General features: G+C 37.0%; 1 protein-coding gene across 3 annotated transcripts in view; it reads left to right on the forward strand.

Annotated features, from left to right (window-relative positions):
* Positions 1 to 19,318, forward strand: part of TPP2 (tripeptidyl peptidase II) — an 83,416-nt gene extending 64,098 nt beyond the window's left edge. For 2 of the 3 annotated variants that reach the window (XM_011933854.1, XM_011933853.1), the window contains 5 exons: positions 3,899 to 3,995; positions 5,050 to 5,180; positions 14,478 to 14,685; positions 16,470 to 16,589; positions 18,403 to 19,318. In XM_011933854.1, the coding sequence (XP_011789244.1) occupies positions 3,899 to 3,995; positions 5,050 to 5,180; positions 14,478 to 14,685; positions 16,470 to 16,589; positions 18,403 to 18,492 (646 nt within the window). In that variant the 3' untranslated portion in view covers positions 18,493 to 19,318. The remainder of the gene's footprint in view (positions 1 to 3,898; positions 3,996 to 5,049; positions 5,181 to 14,477; positions 14,686 to 16,469; positions 16,590 to 18,402) is intronic. The other variant, XM_011933852.1, reaches the window with a different exon arrangement.
* The last annotated feature ends 412 nt before the right edge of the window (positions 19,319 to 19,730 follow it).

Consider the following 19,730-nt stretch of genomic DNA (forward strand, 5'->3'; position numbering starts at 1 on the left):
TGTTGCTAGCAAACCCACCTTATAAGAAGTACTAAAAGAAGTTCTTCAACCTGAAAGCAGGTGATCTCAGGCAGTAATTTGAATCTACATCGGTGAGAGTGGGGAAAGAAACCCTGGTAAAGTTAATTATTATGGAATTATAAAAGCATAAAGTTCTCCTTTTTTTCCTGTTAACTAATTTAAAAAGCAGTTCTATGACTGTTGTGTATATATTAGGCCTATGTAATATTTAAATGTAATATTCTGTAATATATATTTACTGATAGCACAAAGGAGCAAAACTGTATTGGGCTAAAGAAATGACTGCAGATAGTAAAGTAATAATTATAACGATTGGTGTATAACAGTGATAGATACAACAGATAGAATAATACTACAGAAGGAAGGAGAGGGGAGTAGAGCTATAAATGGATAACATTTCTATATATCACTGAAGTTAAGCTAGGAAAAATCTGAAGCTGATTCTTATAAGTTAAGATGTATATGGTAAGCCTTAGAGCAACCACTAAGGAAAACTAAAAATAAACTGAAAAAAAATCATTAAATAAATTTAAATGTTCATTTAAAAATATTCACTTAATACAAAAGAAAACTGTAAAAGAGGAAAAGTGGAACAAAAAAAGACATAGGATACATCAAAAACAAAAAATCAAATCGAAGACCTAAGTCCAAATATATCAATAATTTAAAGTTAACAGGAAATTAAGAGAATCCCATTTACAATAACATTGAAAAAAATAAAATGTGTAGGAATATGTTTAGCAAAAGAGATGTAAGAATTATACTCAAAACTATAAAACATTGTTGAAAGAAATTTTAAAGACCTGAGTAAATGGAAAAGGTATTCCATGTCTGTGGACTAGCAGACTTAATATCATTACACTATTCTTCATATTGATTGAACAATTCAGTTGAATCCCCATCAGAATCCTTGAAGACTTCTTATAGAAATTAACAAGCTGATTCTGAAAGTCATATGTGATTCCCTGAGACTCAGAATAGCCAGACAATCTTGAAAATGAAGAACAAAGTTGGGCTCACACTTTCTGATTCCAAAACTTAAATACAAAGCAACAGTAAACAAGACAGTGTTATACTGGCACGAGGGTAAGACATATATAGATTAATGGAATAGAATTAAGAGTCCAGAAATAAAACCATGTGTCTATGGTCAGCTGATTTTTATTTTTGGCAAGGGTGCTGATGCAAAGACCATTTAATGAGGAAAGAATAGTATTTTCAGCAAAGGATGCTGGGATTGGATAACCATATGTGAAAAGAATGAAGTTGGACCCTTGTCTCACATCATATATACAAATTAACTCAAAATTTATCAGAGAGCTGAAACTATAAAACTCCTCAGTGAGGACATAGTGGTAAACTTTCATGATCTTACATTTGGCAAACAATTTTTAAAGATACCAAAAGCATAAGTAACATAAGAAAAAAATAGATAATTTGGACTTAATCAAGATTAAAAGCTTTTGTGTTTCAAAGCATAGCATCAAGAAAGTGCTTAAAAAGGCCTATTTGCAAGTTATGTATTTTTAAGGAGCTTGTATGCAGAATATGTAAAGAATGCTGACCTTTTTTTTTTATTATTATTATTTTGAGGCAGGGTCTCTCTCACTCTGCCACCCAGGCTGGACTGCAGTGGCACGATCATAGCTCACTGCAGCCTTGAACCCCTGGGCTCAAGGGATCTTCCCCCTTCAGCCTCCCAAATAGCTAGGACTACAAGTGCACGCCACCACGCCCAGCTAATTTTTTTAAGGGATGGAATCTCACTGTGTGGCCCAGGCTAGTCGAACTCCTGGCCTCAAGTAATCTTCCTGCTTCAGCTTCCCATAGTGTTGGGGTTACAGACATGAGCCACCTCCACACCCAGCCCCCAGAATACATAAATAATTCCTATAATTTTGTAATACAAAGGCAAATGGCCCAATTTTTTAAATGGGTGAAGAATCTGAATAGATATTTCTATAAAGATATACAAATGACCAGTAAGTGCATGAAAAGATGCTCAAAATCAGTAGTCTTCAGGGAAATGCACATAAAAATCACAAGGAAGTACAACTTCACACTTACTAGGATGGCTAGAATCACAAAGTCAGATGATGAGTTTTGGCAAGTATGTGGACAAGGCAGAATCCTCAGACATTGATGGTAAAGAATACAAAAATGATGCAGACGTTTTGGAAAACAATCTGACTGCTCTTCAAATGATTAAGCTTAGTTTCCATATGGCCCAGCATTTCCACTCCCAGGTATATACCCAAGGAAAATAAAAAGCTATATTCACACAAAAACATGTTCATGACAGTTTATAGCAGCATTATTCATAATGGCCAAAAGGTGGAATATCCATCAGCTGATGAATGGACAAACAAAATGTGATGTATCCATACAGGGGACTCCTCTTCAGCCATGAATAGGATTAGTACAGGCTCCAACATGAATGAACCTTGAAAATAGTATGTTAAGTGGTAGTAGCCAGTCCCAAAAGACCATGTATTATGTGATTCTATTCATATTAAATGTCCAGAATGAGGAAATCTATAGAGACAGAAAGTAGATTAATGGTTGCTTAGTGCTGGGGAGGCTGGGGAGACTGATAGCTAAAAGGTATGGCAGTTTCTTTTTGTATTGATGAAAAATTTTTTCAAGTTGACTGTTGTGATAGTTGCATATATCTGTTACTATGCTAGAAAACATTGAAATTCACACTTAAAATGGGAAAATTGTGTGGAGAAAAAATTGAAAAGGTTTACCTAATAGGTGTTTTAGAAGAAAACAGCAAAAAATTATTACTATTTCCTTACAAAACTTATAAAACCTTACAGCGTTTTTTGGAAAAAAAGAAATTTATAATTAAGGTGCAGTAGTTTTAACATCTGAAATGAAAGTGTTGATTTTGCCCTTGTATAATTGTTAGGGAAAAGAGAAAAACAGGACTTAATTTTTTTTGTACTAAGAATTAGTGTAAATTTTGTTGTCTACAAGTTAAATTTATTTTCATAGAAAGTTAGTTATAGTATCAAAATCCCAGTCAACCTTATTTTTATGCTATTATGGAGTTTTGTTAATATAGTAGGTGACTTTAATGTAAGTTATCCACTTCTGGTGCTAGTTACTTACCATTTGTATGTTAATTTGTTTTTATCCTGATACATATAATCAGGTAGAATTGAGAATTTTATTCAGCCTCTGCATCAGGGAACGTAGAATAACTTTATTCATTCAAGACTTTAGAATTTTCAGAAAAGTTTAATAGATCTTAGACATTTTTAAATCTTTTCATCTTTCTAGCTATTTGTGAACATGCTTTTCTTCCTTTTAAATAAATATAATAGCTGGTATGTAAGAAAGATATTGATGCATATTTTTATTTGGATATCTTATTGAACTCTTAATTGAAATAATTTTCAGTTTTTATTTTATTTTTTGTTTTTGTTTTCTTTGAGATGGAATCTCACTCTGTCACCAGGCTGGAGTGCAGTGACTCAATCTCGGCTCACTGCAACCTCCGCCTCCCAGGTTCAAGTGATTCTCCTTCCTCAACCTCCTGAGTAGCTGGGACTACAGGCACGTGCCACCACGCCCAGCTAATTTTTGTATTTTTAGTAGAGATGGGGTTTCACCATGTTGGCCAGGATGGTCTTGATCTCTTGACCTTGTGAGCCACTGCACCCAGCCCAGTTTGATTTATTTTGTTTTCTAGTTAACCATTTATACTACCTGCCAATAATGATAATCCTTGTCAATGACTATACTTGTATTTCAGATTAATGTCTTACTTTATTGGCTTAAACTTCCAAGCAATGTTAAATAATAGTGAAGACAGAAATACTCTTTTTAAAAGAAAAAGTAAATATTTATCTCCTTCTTACATACATAGGCTGGATTCTAGTGACATTTATAACGAATTGAAAGAAACATATCCTAATTATCTTCCTCTGTACGTTGCTCGACTTCATCAATTGGATGCTGAAAAGGTTAGACATGTTCATTCTAATACATCTTATTTTGTTTGTAATTAGATAAGGTTTGTGTTTTGAGGAAAAGTGCATTATTATCTTTCTCTTCTGTTCTTGCTACCTAAAACATGTTTTCTCAAATTGAATCTTGTATTAAGCTGTTTTCATGAAGGTTATTATAAGACCTAGCCACTACTGTGAATTTAGTTTAGGATTCTTGCTCATGCTTGGTCAGTGAGATTAGTAGTAGAGAAGATACCCTAAGAACTGTTTTCATGACCTTAACCTAAAGGGTAAGGAGCAGAAGGTAGTAATCCTGGCCAGATGGACATCTGAACACCTTCACTGAAAGGATTCCTACTTTGCATTAACTTTGTTAATGATTCCCATTTGTGAGAGTTGGCTGTAGTTCTAGTCTGTGATGAGGTGGACCAGTTCTCATTAGTCATCAAAGCAATGGGAAAGTGCTGTCCTAATCAGATAAAAATCATCAAGGGTTCAGAGTGAACCAGAGGGTGTTTAAAGGAGATTTCTTAAAAGACTTTAACAAGAAAGAGGCAAATTGTTGGGAACATCATGGTAATCACAGTTAGACTGTTGATTATAGTGTTTACTCTCATCTTTGTGTTTTTCATGATGGATCAGAAAGAACTGGTTTCATCAGCTGGGGCTTTTTTTTTTTTCTCCCTGTTTTCATGTAGTGTGCAACTAGAGTAATAACAATAGCCAATCACATTTCTAGAATATTAAGAAATATAGAAAAGGAGTTACCTTTGTTAAAAAAAAAAAAACTTTACATTTTTATGAAGTTTATATTTTGCTTACTTTTACCATTGTACTCCAGCAGGGAATGTAAATAAGGTATTTTTATTATACATCTGAGCTCAAGTTTTATAGAGATATCAGCAATTAGAAAAATCACTTTAGGAGACAGCATGGAGCCCCTGGGTTCAATTATGTAGTTTACTCACATTGCAGTTGTAGCTCTCATGGTTGAGAGAGCAGAAGTGAAATTTCTTTCGTATGCTGATTGATGTACCTATTTTTTATTACTTTTTTTTTTCATCTCCAGGAACGAATGAAAAGACTTAATGAAATTGTTGATGCGGCAAATGCTGTTATTTCTCATATAGATCAAACAGCCCTAGCAGTTTATATTGCAATGAAGACTGATCCCAGGCCTGATGCAGCTACTATAAAAAAGTACCTAACCAGTAAATAATCTTTCTTGCATCTCATTTCTTAGTTAACTTGTTTTAAAAGTAGGGACTAATAATATAGAGGATATTGCTTTTCTGATGTTTGTTATATCCTTATAATGGGAATTATCACCATTTGGATACTCTCCTTAGATATTTTAAAATAATTTTGTCCAATCTTTTTAAGAGTAAGCCCAAGAAAAGTAGTTCGCCTTCTCTGCTATTAAGTACTGTCAAGGTGGAGCGATATGAGTATCTGTGATCAAGCAGTCCAACCACTTGAGGGTTTATGTGAATTGGACCATATCAGGAAGACAAAAATTAACACCATAAAATTAATATTTAAAATGTTTATTGTCCAATAACATGAAAAACCCAATATTTGGTTTGTAGTGAAATAAATGATAAAAAATAAAATTAGGTAAAACTATCTGGCAACTTTTATGAAACTGACTTTATAGTATTACTTAGGGAGAATAGAAGGAGAGAATTTATAGTTTTGCCTTTATAAAGCCTAATGCTGTGTGTAAATAGAGAAGCTTCCCTGAGTTTATGACTGGTTGGTATGGTTCCTTCCATGCAAGAGATTTCCATGTTGGTATAATGGTCCGGTGACTCTGAACCAAGCTACCATTTGGTCACTTTCACCCTTCCATGAACTCTTAAACCATCACCTCATGGTAGCTCTCCCAATGTCAGTTACTTGTTTATCACTTTGGTTCATTTTCAACATAACAAGATCGTTAACTAGGTAGAAATATCCTGATTCTTTTGTGGTTATTATAACTAATAAACCAAAATTATTCAGGCTGCCTGAAAATACTAAATTTTCCTTAAAAATTTTATCAGTTTTAGTCAGTATTTTTTTCTACATGAAATAGTTGGATTCTAAACTGCTAGAATTCTTTCCATTATATCATTTATATTGACACTATAGGATCTTATGAATCTTACAAGCAATAATTTGCAAGTGGGATAGAATGTATTTAAAATTAGTTCTTTGACCACTATTATTACCTTTTCATATTTTTCAAAAGAGTAGTCTCAAAACATTGCCATTTTGTTGTTGTTGTTAATAATAATAGAAAATACATCCGCCATTTATTAAGTGCGGATTATGTACAAGGGACTATTGAGGGCATTTTAAATACATTGTTTTATTTAAATTTAGTCTTCCAAACAACATGAAAGGCAGAGGCCTTTGTATCCCCCTTTTAAGGAAGAGAAAACTGAAGTTCAGAAGGGTTAGATGACTTGGCCCAGGTGCCACTGCTAGGAAGTCGGAAAGCACATAGTCAAATCAGGATCTGCCTCCACAGCCCATGCCCTTTCTTTTCTCTGTATATTCTTACTGCCTTCTTGAGAAGGTTAACGTAACTCATTATTATCTCACAGAAAAAGGAGCATCATCTGCCTCCCACCCATCCTCATTGTGTTCCTTTCTGTCTCAGGGTGATCATTGTTCATCTTATTACAAGAGGAGGCTGGCCTTGGTCACTTTAAAACTGTCTTCTGCAGATCACCAGTGATAACCAGTTGCTAAAAAAGAATGGCCCATTTTGAGTCTTCCTTGAGCTCTCTGCAGCCCCTGACATTAACTATCCCATATACTTTCTAGCTTTTGTTATTTTTTATACTTTCTGAAAGTAATATGATTTTCTCAAACTCAGGTATTACATGAAATAACACATATGGTTTTCTAAATTTTACCATCCACAGAGGAAACTCAATCTCAGATTACAGTGAGCCATAAACTAACACAAGATTAGTGTTATTTTGTTATTGGTCTTTTTTAATCACTGTTTTTAATCTCTTTTTTTTTAAATTTCTACTCTTTGGAGATTACTAGACACTGACTATCATGGCTATTGGAAATAAGCTTTGATAAAACTAGAAAGAAGCCATAAAACTTTGTAAAAATGCTGAGAGTGGAGCTGCTTTAAGTTTTTAGCAACACTGGGTCAACTTATCTATCCTTGTAATTAAAGAATTTCTCTCCAGGCCTTTGCTTTGGCCTGACTGAAATAGACTCTGGCCAGGTTGTGTTTGGACAGAAGACAATATTCAGAGTTGAAATATTTTACAAGATGCTATCAGGAAATACTTAACATTTCTTACGGATCTCATCCGTGGGCAAGTAGCAGCCAACTTAAGCATTAATTTCTCATTTCCATGCAAAATTGCTTTCTCTTAAATCACTAACATCAAATATTATAAAATGCCATTTTCTAATCTTAAAAATGATATTAACTTTTTGTTAATTTGATTTCAAGGTATTTATTGAGCAAATACTTCATGTAAGGCATCACTGAATGGGACTTAAAAAATGAACAAAATAGTCTCTAAAGAAGCTTATCATCTAATACAGAAGATGAAATTGCCAGATAGGAAATTATTAAGAGATAATGAAATACAAGTATTTTTAAATAAATATTTCAAATTGTAAAAACCTGTAGAAAGAAAAGCTGACTTTCTCCTGAGTGGAAAAACCCTCATGTATTAAAAAGGTATTCAATCTCAGCCAGTCAGTATACAACCTAAGGAGAGGAAAGGAATACTCCATATATGTAGCATTTAGAGTACATGATCAGAGGATGCTAAAATAGAAAGGGATCTTACAGCTAATTTAACCCAGGTCTGACAAATGCAGATTACCTATGTCACCCCCAGGTTGCCTTCTGATTTCTGCATCATTCCAGCCCTTCTCTGGGCAGCCAGGATCCATCAGGCAGCATTTGCCGAGTCTGCCCTGCAGACTCTGGCCGAGCGACGGATGAAAGGAGTACTCAGACACAGGTATCCAGTGAAAGAGCGGGCTAGGGGACTGCCAGCACTAGGGGCCGAAGAGAGTTAGCAGTCCCCCTCAGCCAGCGATGCTCACATTTATTTAGTAGAGATTTAATGACAAAGGTGTGGAGCAAACACAATTTGTGGGTAATAAACATCGTCAACCCCCCGAGTAGAGAGCAGTCCTGCACGCAAATGATCAGAGGTTGGTTTTTGGAGACAGGAGTAAACAGTTATCTAGATAAGTTCCTTTACATTCCCTTGTTATCTGCCCTTTGCTCTCTGGCTCCAGATAAGAGAATTTGGCTGCCTTCAGTCAAATCCTCTTTTGAAGCTTTTGTGAGACCTCCCAACCTTCCAAGAAGGTTTGCATCTTTCCCTCTAACTTTTACCCACCACCCTGACCAGTGTCCTACATCTCCCCCTTTTCTGTTTTTTGCATCAGGTTTTGTTGATTGAAGAGTACAGATGTGTGCAGTAACCAGTTTGTCTGGCATAGTGGTTACTGCTTGTATTCCAGCTTTGCATTCCTAGAATTAGTAAATAATATAAGACAAACATGAGTATAATCAGTAACATGCTTTTCCAATCAAGAAGTGACGTGTAGTGTTTCTTGGCACCTCAGTCCAATGTGTGCCATTACTAAGGAACCCTACTGGGGGTGTGTTAACCCCTTCCAGCCAAGCAGTTACATTATTAGAGCCTGGGAAGGTGGTGTCTGCCCAGGTAACAGGGCAGAAGAAAGGCAGATCTAAAGAGATGAGCCCCGTAGAGGTAGCAGGTACAGGTTGCAGGCAGAGTGAGAGAATATGAAGGTTTAATACCCTATGAGAGTTGCAGTATACAACAGAAAGTATAGCAAGGAACAGATTATCTGGAGTGAAGGATATCTATGTCTAGAGCAGGATTCGCTTAGCTTCCTGAGTTTTCTTCTTCAGCATCCCCCAGGTAATGTCCAGGGCTTGTGTCATCTGAAGAAGCCGCATCATCCAGGGCTATGGGTCCTGCAGGGTCGTTTTATTCATTTCTGGTACCAGATTGGGTCCTAGCCACGCTATGGTATGGTTTGATGCCTCGTGCTGGAATCCAGAGAGGACCTGAAGGGGTGTGAACACAAGCATATCTTCTTCCCAACGTTAACAATTCATTTGAACCACACCATACATTACTGTGTATATCTTTCCGTAAAACTGCAGGGTTTAATGTCTTGAGAGGTTTTAGCAAAGTGCTTTTCTATAGCTGATTGAAATATATCATTTAGATTTTAAAAGTAAGGGTAAATAAGGCTTGTGCCAGTGGTGTTGCAGGGTCCTTACTCACATTCCTTTGTTGTTGTTGTTTTCTGAGCATATTTTTAAGGGCAGATTGGACACGTTCTACTATGGCCTGTCCTTGGAGTTTTTAAGGGATGCCTGTGGAATGTTGGATGTTCCACGTGTGACAAAATTGCTGAAATGTTGAGCTGGCATAAGCAGGACCATTATCAGTTTTAATTTTTGGGGGCCACTCCATAAATGCAGAAGTTAAAAGAAAATGTTTAAGAACATATTAGGCAGACTTTCCAGGAAGAGTATGTGTGCTAATTAGGTAAGAATTGGTATCAACAGATACATGTACATATCTTAGTTTTCCAAATTCAGGGATGTGTGTAGCATCTGTTTGCCACAGCTGATTAGGATCTAGTTCTTTAGGGTTAACACCTGTTGAAGGAGGGGATGTGCCTGTGATCTGGCAGTTTGGGCATTGCAGGATAATGTGTTTCATCTTTGGGTAAGTTGAAATTGGTTAGATAATTTTCTCCAATTTTGGTGGAAACGTTGATGCAAATGGGTGGCTTGGTCAAGCAGTGACATCATAATCTGCAGGTCTGCTTGATCATTGCCATAAGCTAGAGGGCCGGGCAGTGAGCTGTGGGCCTGAATGTATGTAATAAAACTAGGATGTGTGCGTTGATCCACCAATTGCTGAGATCAAAGAAAAACTGCACACAGGGTGGGCTCGAGAGTGGACTTAATGAGGGCTGTGTCAAGGTTTTGCAATAAATAAACAGAGGAAACAGAGTCACTAACAATATCGATAGGCTGAGCAGAAAAGGTCTCCAGGGCCAATATTAAGGCTCCAACCTCAGCTCTCTGAGTGTTATTAAATCCAGAACGAATGAGGGAATTGTGTCGTCTCCACCAAATAGCCACTTTCCTATTTTTTACCAGAGCCGTCAGTAAAAAGCATTAAAGCATTAGGTATGGTGAGGGTGAACCACTTTTGTAGGCATAACTACAGGAGTACAAGATAAGAACTGAAGTAGTTTATCAGCAGGAAGGGCATGCTCTATATGGCCTGTATAATGAGAGAGTACTATTTGCAGGTCTAGAGATAAGGGCAAGACTGCCTTGAATTGCTTTTTACTTAAAGAAATTCTGATGACATCAAGGTCATAACCTAGCAACTGATGGCATCATCTGCAGCCTGAATAGATGACTTTACTAACTAGCTGGATATAGGGAGATAGAGTTTTAGTTCTGGTATGTGAGCAAAAAACCCATTTTAGGAAGCATAGCCCTGGGGACATCTGTCCTATTAATCCTGTTGGGGAATGCTTAGTAGGAAAAACAAACAATTGAACTGAATATTGAATATTGTGGGTCTGTGCGATCCAGTTGCCTCTGAAAAATAGCGTGCTGTATTTCCTCAATTTCTCTTTTTGCTGCAGGAGTTAAATACCTGGGAGAGTCTAGAGCTGTATTGCCCTTTAGGGTAGAAAGCAGGTTTTGTAATGTATCAGTAGTTATGCCCAAGGTGGGGTGAAACCAGTTATTATCGCCTAGTAATTTCTGATAATCATTTAAGGTGTGTAAGTTGCTAGTATTTAATTTAACTTTTTAAGGTCTTACTGACCGATAAGTTAGAACGTATCCAAGATATTTCCAAGGAGAAGACAATCGTACTTTTTCAGGTGCTATGATTAAACCTCTTAACTGTGTATTCTTTACGACAGAGGCATATAAACTTAAAAGTACTGGCTCTGTTGGAGCTGCTAGTAAAATATCATCCATAAAATTAATAATCTTGCAATTAGGCAAGTCTTTTCTACTGGGGAGCAAAGCCTGATTTACATGATAGTGATACAATATTCCTTGAGAAAGTACTTTCCAATGAAATTGGCGAGCTGGCCTCTATTGATAACTAGTATTGTAAACACAAATTTTTCTCTGTCCTGTTCTGCAGGGGGAATAGTATAAAAGTAGTCTTTTAAGTCAATAAAGTCAATAAGACTATAGGCCAATCTATAGGAATCGCTGCTGGGGAAGGGAGGCCCTGTTGAAGGAGCCTCATAGCTTGCAAATTAGCATTGATAGCCCATAAGTCATGCAGAAGTCTCCATTTGCCAGACTTTCTGGGAATGACAAAAATGTGCGAATTCCAAGTGCTGTTTGACGGTTGTATATGGCTGGCTTTTAATTGTTCCTCAGCTAATTTATGGGCTCTTTGTTATTTCTCTCCCTTTAAAGGTCACTGTTGTAGCCAAATAAGATTCTGAGAGAGCCTCGTCAGGGGTAGGGGAGGAATAACAGTGGATCTCTAATAACATTATTAGAGATCTGCAGAGTGACCTCAACCCTCTTGTAAATGGACTAACGGCTCCATTTTCTTTTTAATGCTTTTCCTTATATCTTTATAAGTGTTAAAACTAACGGTTCATACACCTAATTGCCTTGCCGATTTTGCATTACCAGGCAGGCCAAGAGCTCCCCTTCCAATGCCACTTGCCTAAGACAGGGTCCCATAGCTGTAGCATATTCTTTGTCTTTTCTCCAATTTGTTGGAGGAAGGGGCTCAGGCAAAACCTCCATTCCGTCTTTGTTATTTTGCCCAGCGGGGCTGAGGGAGACGGAGGAGGTGGCAAGGTAGACAGATGATGGCTCCTCCTCCCTCCCTTTGTAGGTTCTTCTGTGTAGAGGAGGACCAAAGCAGCCCTAACTAAGGCCCGTAACCTTAGAGATGTTACTGGGACCTGTTGCCCTTGTGCATGATGTTGTTTAGGATTTCTCCCGACTTGTTCCCAGAGCTCTATGTCTAGCCTACCTTCTTCCAGGAACCATGGGTTACGGGAAACAACAGTTTGCATTAGGTCCCTTAATTGAGCCTGTGAAAACGAGGCTCCACTAGCTTTTAAGCAGCTGTTTCAATACTTTTATATACTGTTGCTGCTGAGCTGATAACTGTTGCCCCATGATGAAACCCTAGCGTGAACAATTCCCTCGAACTTGGAAATCCCAAGCGGGCACCAGTGACTCACTGACTGCACAGTCTCTTCACCTTCACTTTTGAGGGTTCCATTGTCATCCATTGCAGCGTTCCTCACACGGGGCACCGCCTGCTAAATCTGTCCTGCAGACTCTGAGTGACGGATGAAAGGAAAGGAGTACTAAGGCACAGGTATCCAGTGAAAGAGCAGGGTAGGGGACTGCCAGCACTAGGGGCCGAAGAGAGTTAGCAGTCCCCCTCAGCCAGCGATGTTCACGTTTATTTAGTACAGATTTAATGACAAAAGCTTGGAGCAAACACAATCTGTGGGTAATAAACATTGTCGACCCCCAAGTAGAGTGAATGATCAAAGGTTGGTTTTTGGAGACAGGAGTAAACAAATTTATCTGATAAGTTTCTTTACATTCCATTGTTATCTGCCCTTTGCTCTCAGGCTCTGGACAAGAGAATTTGGCTGCCTTCAACCAAATCCTCTTTCAAAGCTTTTGCAAAACCTCCCAGCCTTCCAAGAAGGTTTCCATCTTTCCCTCTAACTTTTACCCACCACCCTGATCGATCTCCTACAAGCATTGGCCTGGGTGTGGAAACCTGCCTTGTCAACCCATTGCTGTTCCAAGCCCCTTTTCTGCTTCACAAAATCAGGATAGTAGTTGTGCCTGACACCTTGGGTTGTTGGAAGGCATAAACAAAGGACTGCTGAGAAGACATTTAAGGATGGCACCTGGCATCTAAGAGTGGAGGAGGGGAAGGAGGCTAGGTCAGGCAATGACAAGCCATGCAGATGCCCCACAGCTTGGAAGCCCCAAAAGTCTACTTGTAAATCCTTTTCTTCTTAATTCCAATGTAAACAAGCAGTACCCAGAAACATCTCCACAAAAAGGGAGTGCAAGTTGGTTCTTAAAGCTTTGAAATGCTGTGCTGAGAAGCACTGAGGGATCTTTTAGGCATAGTTTCATTTACATTGCAAATGTATTGGGGTTGGTAATTGTCCTCTTTGATGAACTCTGCCAGTCTGAAGGAATTTCTCTGCAGCTCTACTATCCACGTTGCCTCCCTGCTCACTTTCAAGGTACCAGATCAAATGGGCTTTGAACCTCCGAGAATACCCCAGTCTTGGGCAATGTTTCAGCAGCAGCATTTTCCATGGTACTTAGCGTTCATGTTCCCTGCCATGTGGCCTCTTAGATTAACAGGACTCTTTGGTGCACAGGATTAATGTGGGTGAGCCCTTGAGCCGTCAAGTTTTTGGGCTGATGGCTGTCTTTCCTACTGCGGATCCTTGTTGTGTGTAGTCCCAGCAGGTTTCACATGCTACACATTTCACTGTGAGTCTTTCAGAGTCACTCTTAGCCGTTAGTTTGTTCCACAGCTAAGTGCGTCATCATCATTTTCTCAGTACTTCTAGTCCACATTTTTTTCATGTGTATCTGACATGAGTTGGACAGAATGCCTCAAATAAGCATACATTCTAGAGACTAACACTTTCCCCTGGAGTGTAGGTGGTGGTTGTATTTCATTCAGCAATGATTTATTGAGTTTCCATTCTGTGCCAGGCATTATCCTAGGCACTTGGAATGCATTGAAGAAAACAAAGATGCCTGCCCTGGATCACGGCAGTGTGCCATAGTGATTAAGAGCACAGATTACAGATTTCTACTGCTAAGCTTAGAATCCTGGATCTGCCACTTCCTAAGTGGAGGACCTTGAACAAATTGCATAGTCTCTTTGGGCCTGAGTTTCCTCCTTTGCAACATGGCAGTAATTAATAGTCTCTCTTACTCAGAACGGTTTGAATGTGAATGAATTAACATGTTAAAATGCTGAGACAGTTGCTGGCACATTCAGAGTAAAGCATTATATTTGGTTGTCCTAGTCATGAACTGAAAGTTTTGAGACATGACCTCTGTGTATATATATATAGACAAATATGTAATGATTGCTGTCTATAAGAAATCTGAAAACTCAGAAGACATTGACCTGATTAAGTTATATAGCTAAAAGAATTTAGAATAGTGATTAACCTTTCAACACTGTTGCTTCTGGCATTCTATATGTGTAATATAGTAGCTCATTTGATGTTTATTAAGGCATCTTATTTGATGTACAATACAAATGTATGTACCTGGATATACAGTATTTCTGCATTATAAATCTTAGGCAAAAGCATACATGAATTTAAGTTCAGATAAGAATTTACTTTTAAAGACAGTTTACTGATATCTGAAATATTTTTTAATTTGCTGTACAGTGACATGGACAAACAAAAATCCACCCTCGTAGATGCCCTTTGTAGGAAAGGTTGTGCCCTGGCAGACCATCTTCTTCACACCCAGGCTCAAGATGGAGCCATTTCCACTGATGCAGAAGGAAAGGAGGAAGAAGGAGAAAGTCCTTTGGATTCTCTGGCAGAAACATTTTGGGAAACTACTAAATGGACTGATATTTTTGACAATAAGGTAACCTTTCTGCTGCTTGTTTCGGCAAAGTTCTTGGGGTTACTTCACAGACCTCTCTTGGGCCACATTGCTGGTTACAAGAGGAAGAGGTAAATGGAAAAAGTTAAGCTGGGCTCCGAATATGACATGTTTAGCATAGTACTTCATGTTTGTCTCACCTTTGTTTAAAAAACATTATTTTGTGGGCTTGCAAAGTGGCTGTTAAACCATGATAATTTTAAAAACAGTTTGAGAATATATGTAGTAGGTGTTTAGTTAAATCAGTTATGTATGTAGCTAAATTAAGAAAGCCTTCTAGAAAATGCCTTCAGGCCTACCCTTCTCTATTTATATGCTAATTTGTTGGTGGTAGGAGATTGGGGGCAGGTTGAGGGGGCATACTGGTTAGTTTAGATGTTACTTATTTTCCTCAAAACTCTTGAACTTCTAAATAATTATCATCTTGATTTGTAGCTAATCAGTTTTAAAACCCAATTCGGAAAAGCATTGTTGATGAACTTTTTTGAATTTTGGTTACAAAAACATTGTTAATTTCTTTTAGGTCTCTACTATAATTCTTGCAATAGAGATTATACAAGTCATTAATCTTCTTTTCCTTTGAAAATAAAGAAAATAAAGTAAATGGAGTCAGTAGGATTTCCTTCGCTTATCACAGACCATCGTTTTGTTTTAGTAGACAGATGCTTGTTCTCAGAATTAACTGGTAATTTGCAGTAAAGAACCCTGGAAGTGGGAAGAAAATTCTTATGTGCTTCAGATTTTTCCAGCACAGTACGGTTGTGCATTTATAGAAGGTACTCAGTTATATTTGGGAAACTGAAAGAGTCAGTATTGCAGCAGAGGTCAGGAATTTGAATCTGAAATTAGACCCCTTGAGTTTGGCTCCTGTCTCTACTTTTATATGTGACCTTAGGCAACTTACTAAATTGTGATACCTTAGTTTCTTATCTGCATGACCTGCCTTAGGCTGTGATGAGTGAGTGTTAAGTACATGCAGTGTCCCCAACAATATTTGCTGTTACTGCGAACAAACAAGGGAACAGTTATTGAAGGCCTGCTATGTGCCAAACACTGCTTACCACTGGAAACATAAAGATGAATAAGAACCTGTTTTTTGTCTTTGAGGAATCTAACAGAGATTGACAAACACTTGATGAACATCATAATAAAATTGTTTTAGATCATTCTATTTTTGCAATACTACTACTATATTAGGGGCCATGCATTCTGTTACCGGTTTACTGTGTTTATGGCAACGATTGTTAAATACTTTAGAATACAAATCAGTGTCATAGGATTTTCTTTGAGTACATTCTCCACATTCCAAAGTAGAGACCAAAAATATATATAAATGATGACAAGTATATTTGACAGATATAGTAATTACAGGTAAAAACTTGTACCAAAGAAACCATGCCTATATAATCTAATACTTGTTTTTTGACTTACTGATTCTGCATTTTGTATTTCTATCCTGATTTGCATCTTTGTAATTATTTATGTTAGCTCTGGTTTCTTATGCATGAAGAGGTATTTTTAAGTGGATTTCCACAGCTAATAATTTCTCATATTAGTTTTCTTCCTAAAACACAAATGGTTCATTCTGTGGATTACTCAGCTCTTTTGAAGACACTAATTTAAAAAAAGTTTTTAAAAATTTACTCAATATAACATATTCATTTCAAAAGCTACACTTCTGTTAAAGCCTTAATTTTATTGTTAAAGCTAATGCCTTAAAATGTAAATTATTTTATAAACAAGCTTTATCATGTTTTACATTGTAGGTTTTGACATTTGCATATAAACATGCATTAGTAAATAAAATGTATGGGAGAGGCCTTAAATTTGCAACTAAACTTGTGGAAGAAAAACCAACAAAAGAAAACTGGAAAAATTGTATTCAAGTAAGTGATATTTAAAATGTCACTGTTAAGCATCACTTTGATGTTGCATAGTGACAGGATAACGAGAAAGGATTAGGATTGTGATATAGAAATCATGGTTTTGTTGTGACCAGTTATTACACTAATTAGCATAATGTGAACTATAGAATAAATACATGAGAGACGGTCAGTAAGCTATTTAAATTTTAAAAACACTTTTCACTGCTGTCCAAAAAACTGATACTAGCCTCAAATGTTTTCAGCAAGGGCAAATGCGTTTTGAATTTTGTAAAAGTAGAAGCCAGTTTTTCTTTATGAAGGAAACAATTCCTTTTAAATGCACGTTGCCTCAACTCTAAAATGGTTGAACTTCTGGAGTTTATATTTGATTTTACTCTTCATTTGCGATGGTAGGCATTTTTTAAATTATTTTACCATGTATCATGTTATGTGCAGAGAAATTCTGTAGTTGAGCTTTCTGCACAAGTCAGTTGTCAAGTAAAAAAATTAGCTGAATTCTACAGAAGTTAGTTTAGTCTGACCTCGTCTTTGTACATGCATAGTTGGTTTATGCCTAAAGGATACGTTAAGGCAGGGGAGTTTGGTGGTGCCAGATTCAGCTAAAGGGCAAGTCCAGGTTAATTATACTTCATATGTAAGGTACGCTTTGGATGTAAAACTGACCAGTAGGTTCCTCTGAAAATGTTTGATAATTAAAGTAAGATATATTCATATTTACTCTTAGAGCTTTTTGTTTACCTTCACCAGTCAGTCCAAATTGCAAGACATTTTAAATGAGCTCCTCCAGATCTTTGACTAGATTAAGAGAACTCTTTCTGGAGCCAGGTATTGATATGTCTAATGTGGTTCTCATCATGTGGAATCTGATCCGTGAGCACTTAGGTTTGTAAAGCCAGTGATCCCTGCTGACGTTCACATCAGGGAGTGTTTCTTAACTTGTGTGCCCTCCACTCTGTCCCCCCCTCCACTGCCTGTTCTCCACACAGCAGCTGGAAAAGATGTCTTTTGACACCTGCTGTTGAATCTCCATCACATTTGGAATAAAATCCAAACTCTCCCCTGTGGTCCATAAGGCCCCTACCTACTTCTCCAGACTTATTTCACTGGAAACAGCCACACCTTTTCCTACCAAAGGACCTTAGCACTAACTGCTCCGGCCGGAAACATCCGCACCTTTTCCTACCAAAGGACTTACCACTAACTGCTCCGGCCGGATGGAATGTCTTTCCCAGATTTTCACACCAATTTCTTCTTGTCGTTCAAACTCCACTTAAGTGTCACCTCCATAGAGATTCTTTCTTAAACATCTAACTCCCCAGTCAGTTTATATTGTATCAAATATTATATCTACTGTATACCTGATAAATATCTTATTACTTGTTTATTCATTTATTAATTTTCTTATTTGTTTTTCCTGAAAGTGGGAGGTGAATTTGTTCCATGCTGTTTTCCCAGTGTTTGACATGATAGTTACTCAGAAGAAATGAATGAAAGGAAGTTAGGTTGGTAGGAAGGAAAGGACCAAGTAAGTTGGAAGGAAGAAGGGAAGACAGGTTAATAGGAAAGAGGGAAAAGGACAGTTGGTAGGGATCATGATGAGAAGAATAGGTTGGTTAGTAGGAAAGGTGGTTGACAGTAAGAAAAGTTGGTTGGTGGGAAGAAAGATCAATGGGTGGGTGACGGTTGGTAGAAGGAAGATTCTGTATGCTACTATCTTACTGTTACTAAATATTTAATACAGAATTTATTCTAATACTGAGCTTAAAAATCTGTCACTTCCTTAATAATAATATATTATTGTATTTTGTTGTAGCTGATGAAGTTACTTGGATGGACCCATTGTGCATCTTTTACTGAAAACTGGCTCCCCATCATGTATCCTCCCGACTATTGCGTATTCTAAAATAGGAAACAAGACTTTAAATTTTAAAAAAGGAAGTTTTATAGTGAATGGATATAAAAACAAATTTGTGGCATTTTTAGTCTAATGCATGTTTTCATCCACTATCCAATACTGATTATTAAAATGATGTGTATTTATCAGAGAATTCACTGACGTGTGGCTTAATACATGTAAATCTAGACCTCTGACGTCATGATGTTTTCTTAATGCCTCACATTGCTGGCACGGGGATGTGCCCTGCCTGCCAGCACAGAGGACTTCGAGTTGGGTTGCAGCTTATGACATGCATGATAGGTTTTGGAGGGTAACTTTTAACTGCAAACCTGTAAAGTTCTATTTTTTATTTTATAAATGAACAGGGTTTTAACATGCTCAACTTTAATTTTTTTCAATTGTATGAAGGCCTTAAGAAAGCTACATTAAGCGTAGCTAAAATTATTTATTGGACTAAAAATTAACAGAACTTCATTTCCAGATTTTTTTTTTTTTCTTTTTGGCAAATGTTTACATTCAATTAAGGGGAAAAAATAGAACCAGCACAAATGAATGGCAATTGCTTCATCTTGGGGTAATTACAGGCAAGTCATTTTCACATCCTATAGAAGTTCAGAGCATCAGAATGAACTCTATGAATACATGTGTAAGTGCCAGACAGCTGAATCTTTATCAGGTATTGTCAAGATACACATATGATATGTTTATTAAAATTGAAATAATGTAAAACACGTGAATAAATTTGCAAAACCAAGATCACAGTACACCATATGCACTCTGGTACCTTAATTTTTTTTATAAATAATAAAAGTGAATATTGAAGCTTCTTAAAGTTGGTCTTAATTTTTCATAAATAAAATTTGGGGTTGTAACAGAAATAATACATCAAATACATAGACAAAAAATTAAACATAAGGTAATCTATTTTACAGTGTTTCTTATAGGCTTACAAGTATTTGAATATATTTCCAATTCTTGTGTGATTAACTTTTTTATTATTTTTATCTTTGGCTACTACATGTGCATCTCTCATCATTCCTCCACCAAATAAACAGACACAAGTAGTATTAAAAAGTTTATGATCCCTTATCTAATGGCAAATTGTGTGTATGTATGATTTTTTTATCTTGTTCTCTTAAAATTTACTGCTTCAAAAGGCCTACCAGTAATCCTGTCTAGTCATTCCTGTTTTTGCTGTATCTCATGAAAGTGTTAGAGCCTTTATGAGAAACATAAATACATGT

The sequence above is a fragment of the Colobus angolensis genome, unplaced genomic scaffold, assembly GCF_000951035.1.
Source record: "Colobus angolensis palliatus isolate OR3802 unplaced genomic scaffold, Cang.pa_1.0 Scaffold13, whole genome shotgun sequence".
In the NCBI taxonomy this organism is placed as follows: Eukaryota; Metazoa; Chordata; class Mammalia; order Primates; family Cercopithecidae; genus Colobus; species Colobus angolensis.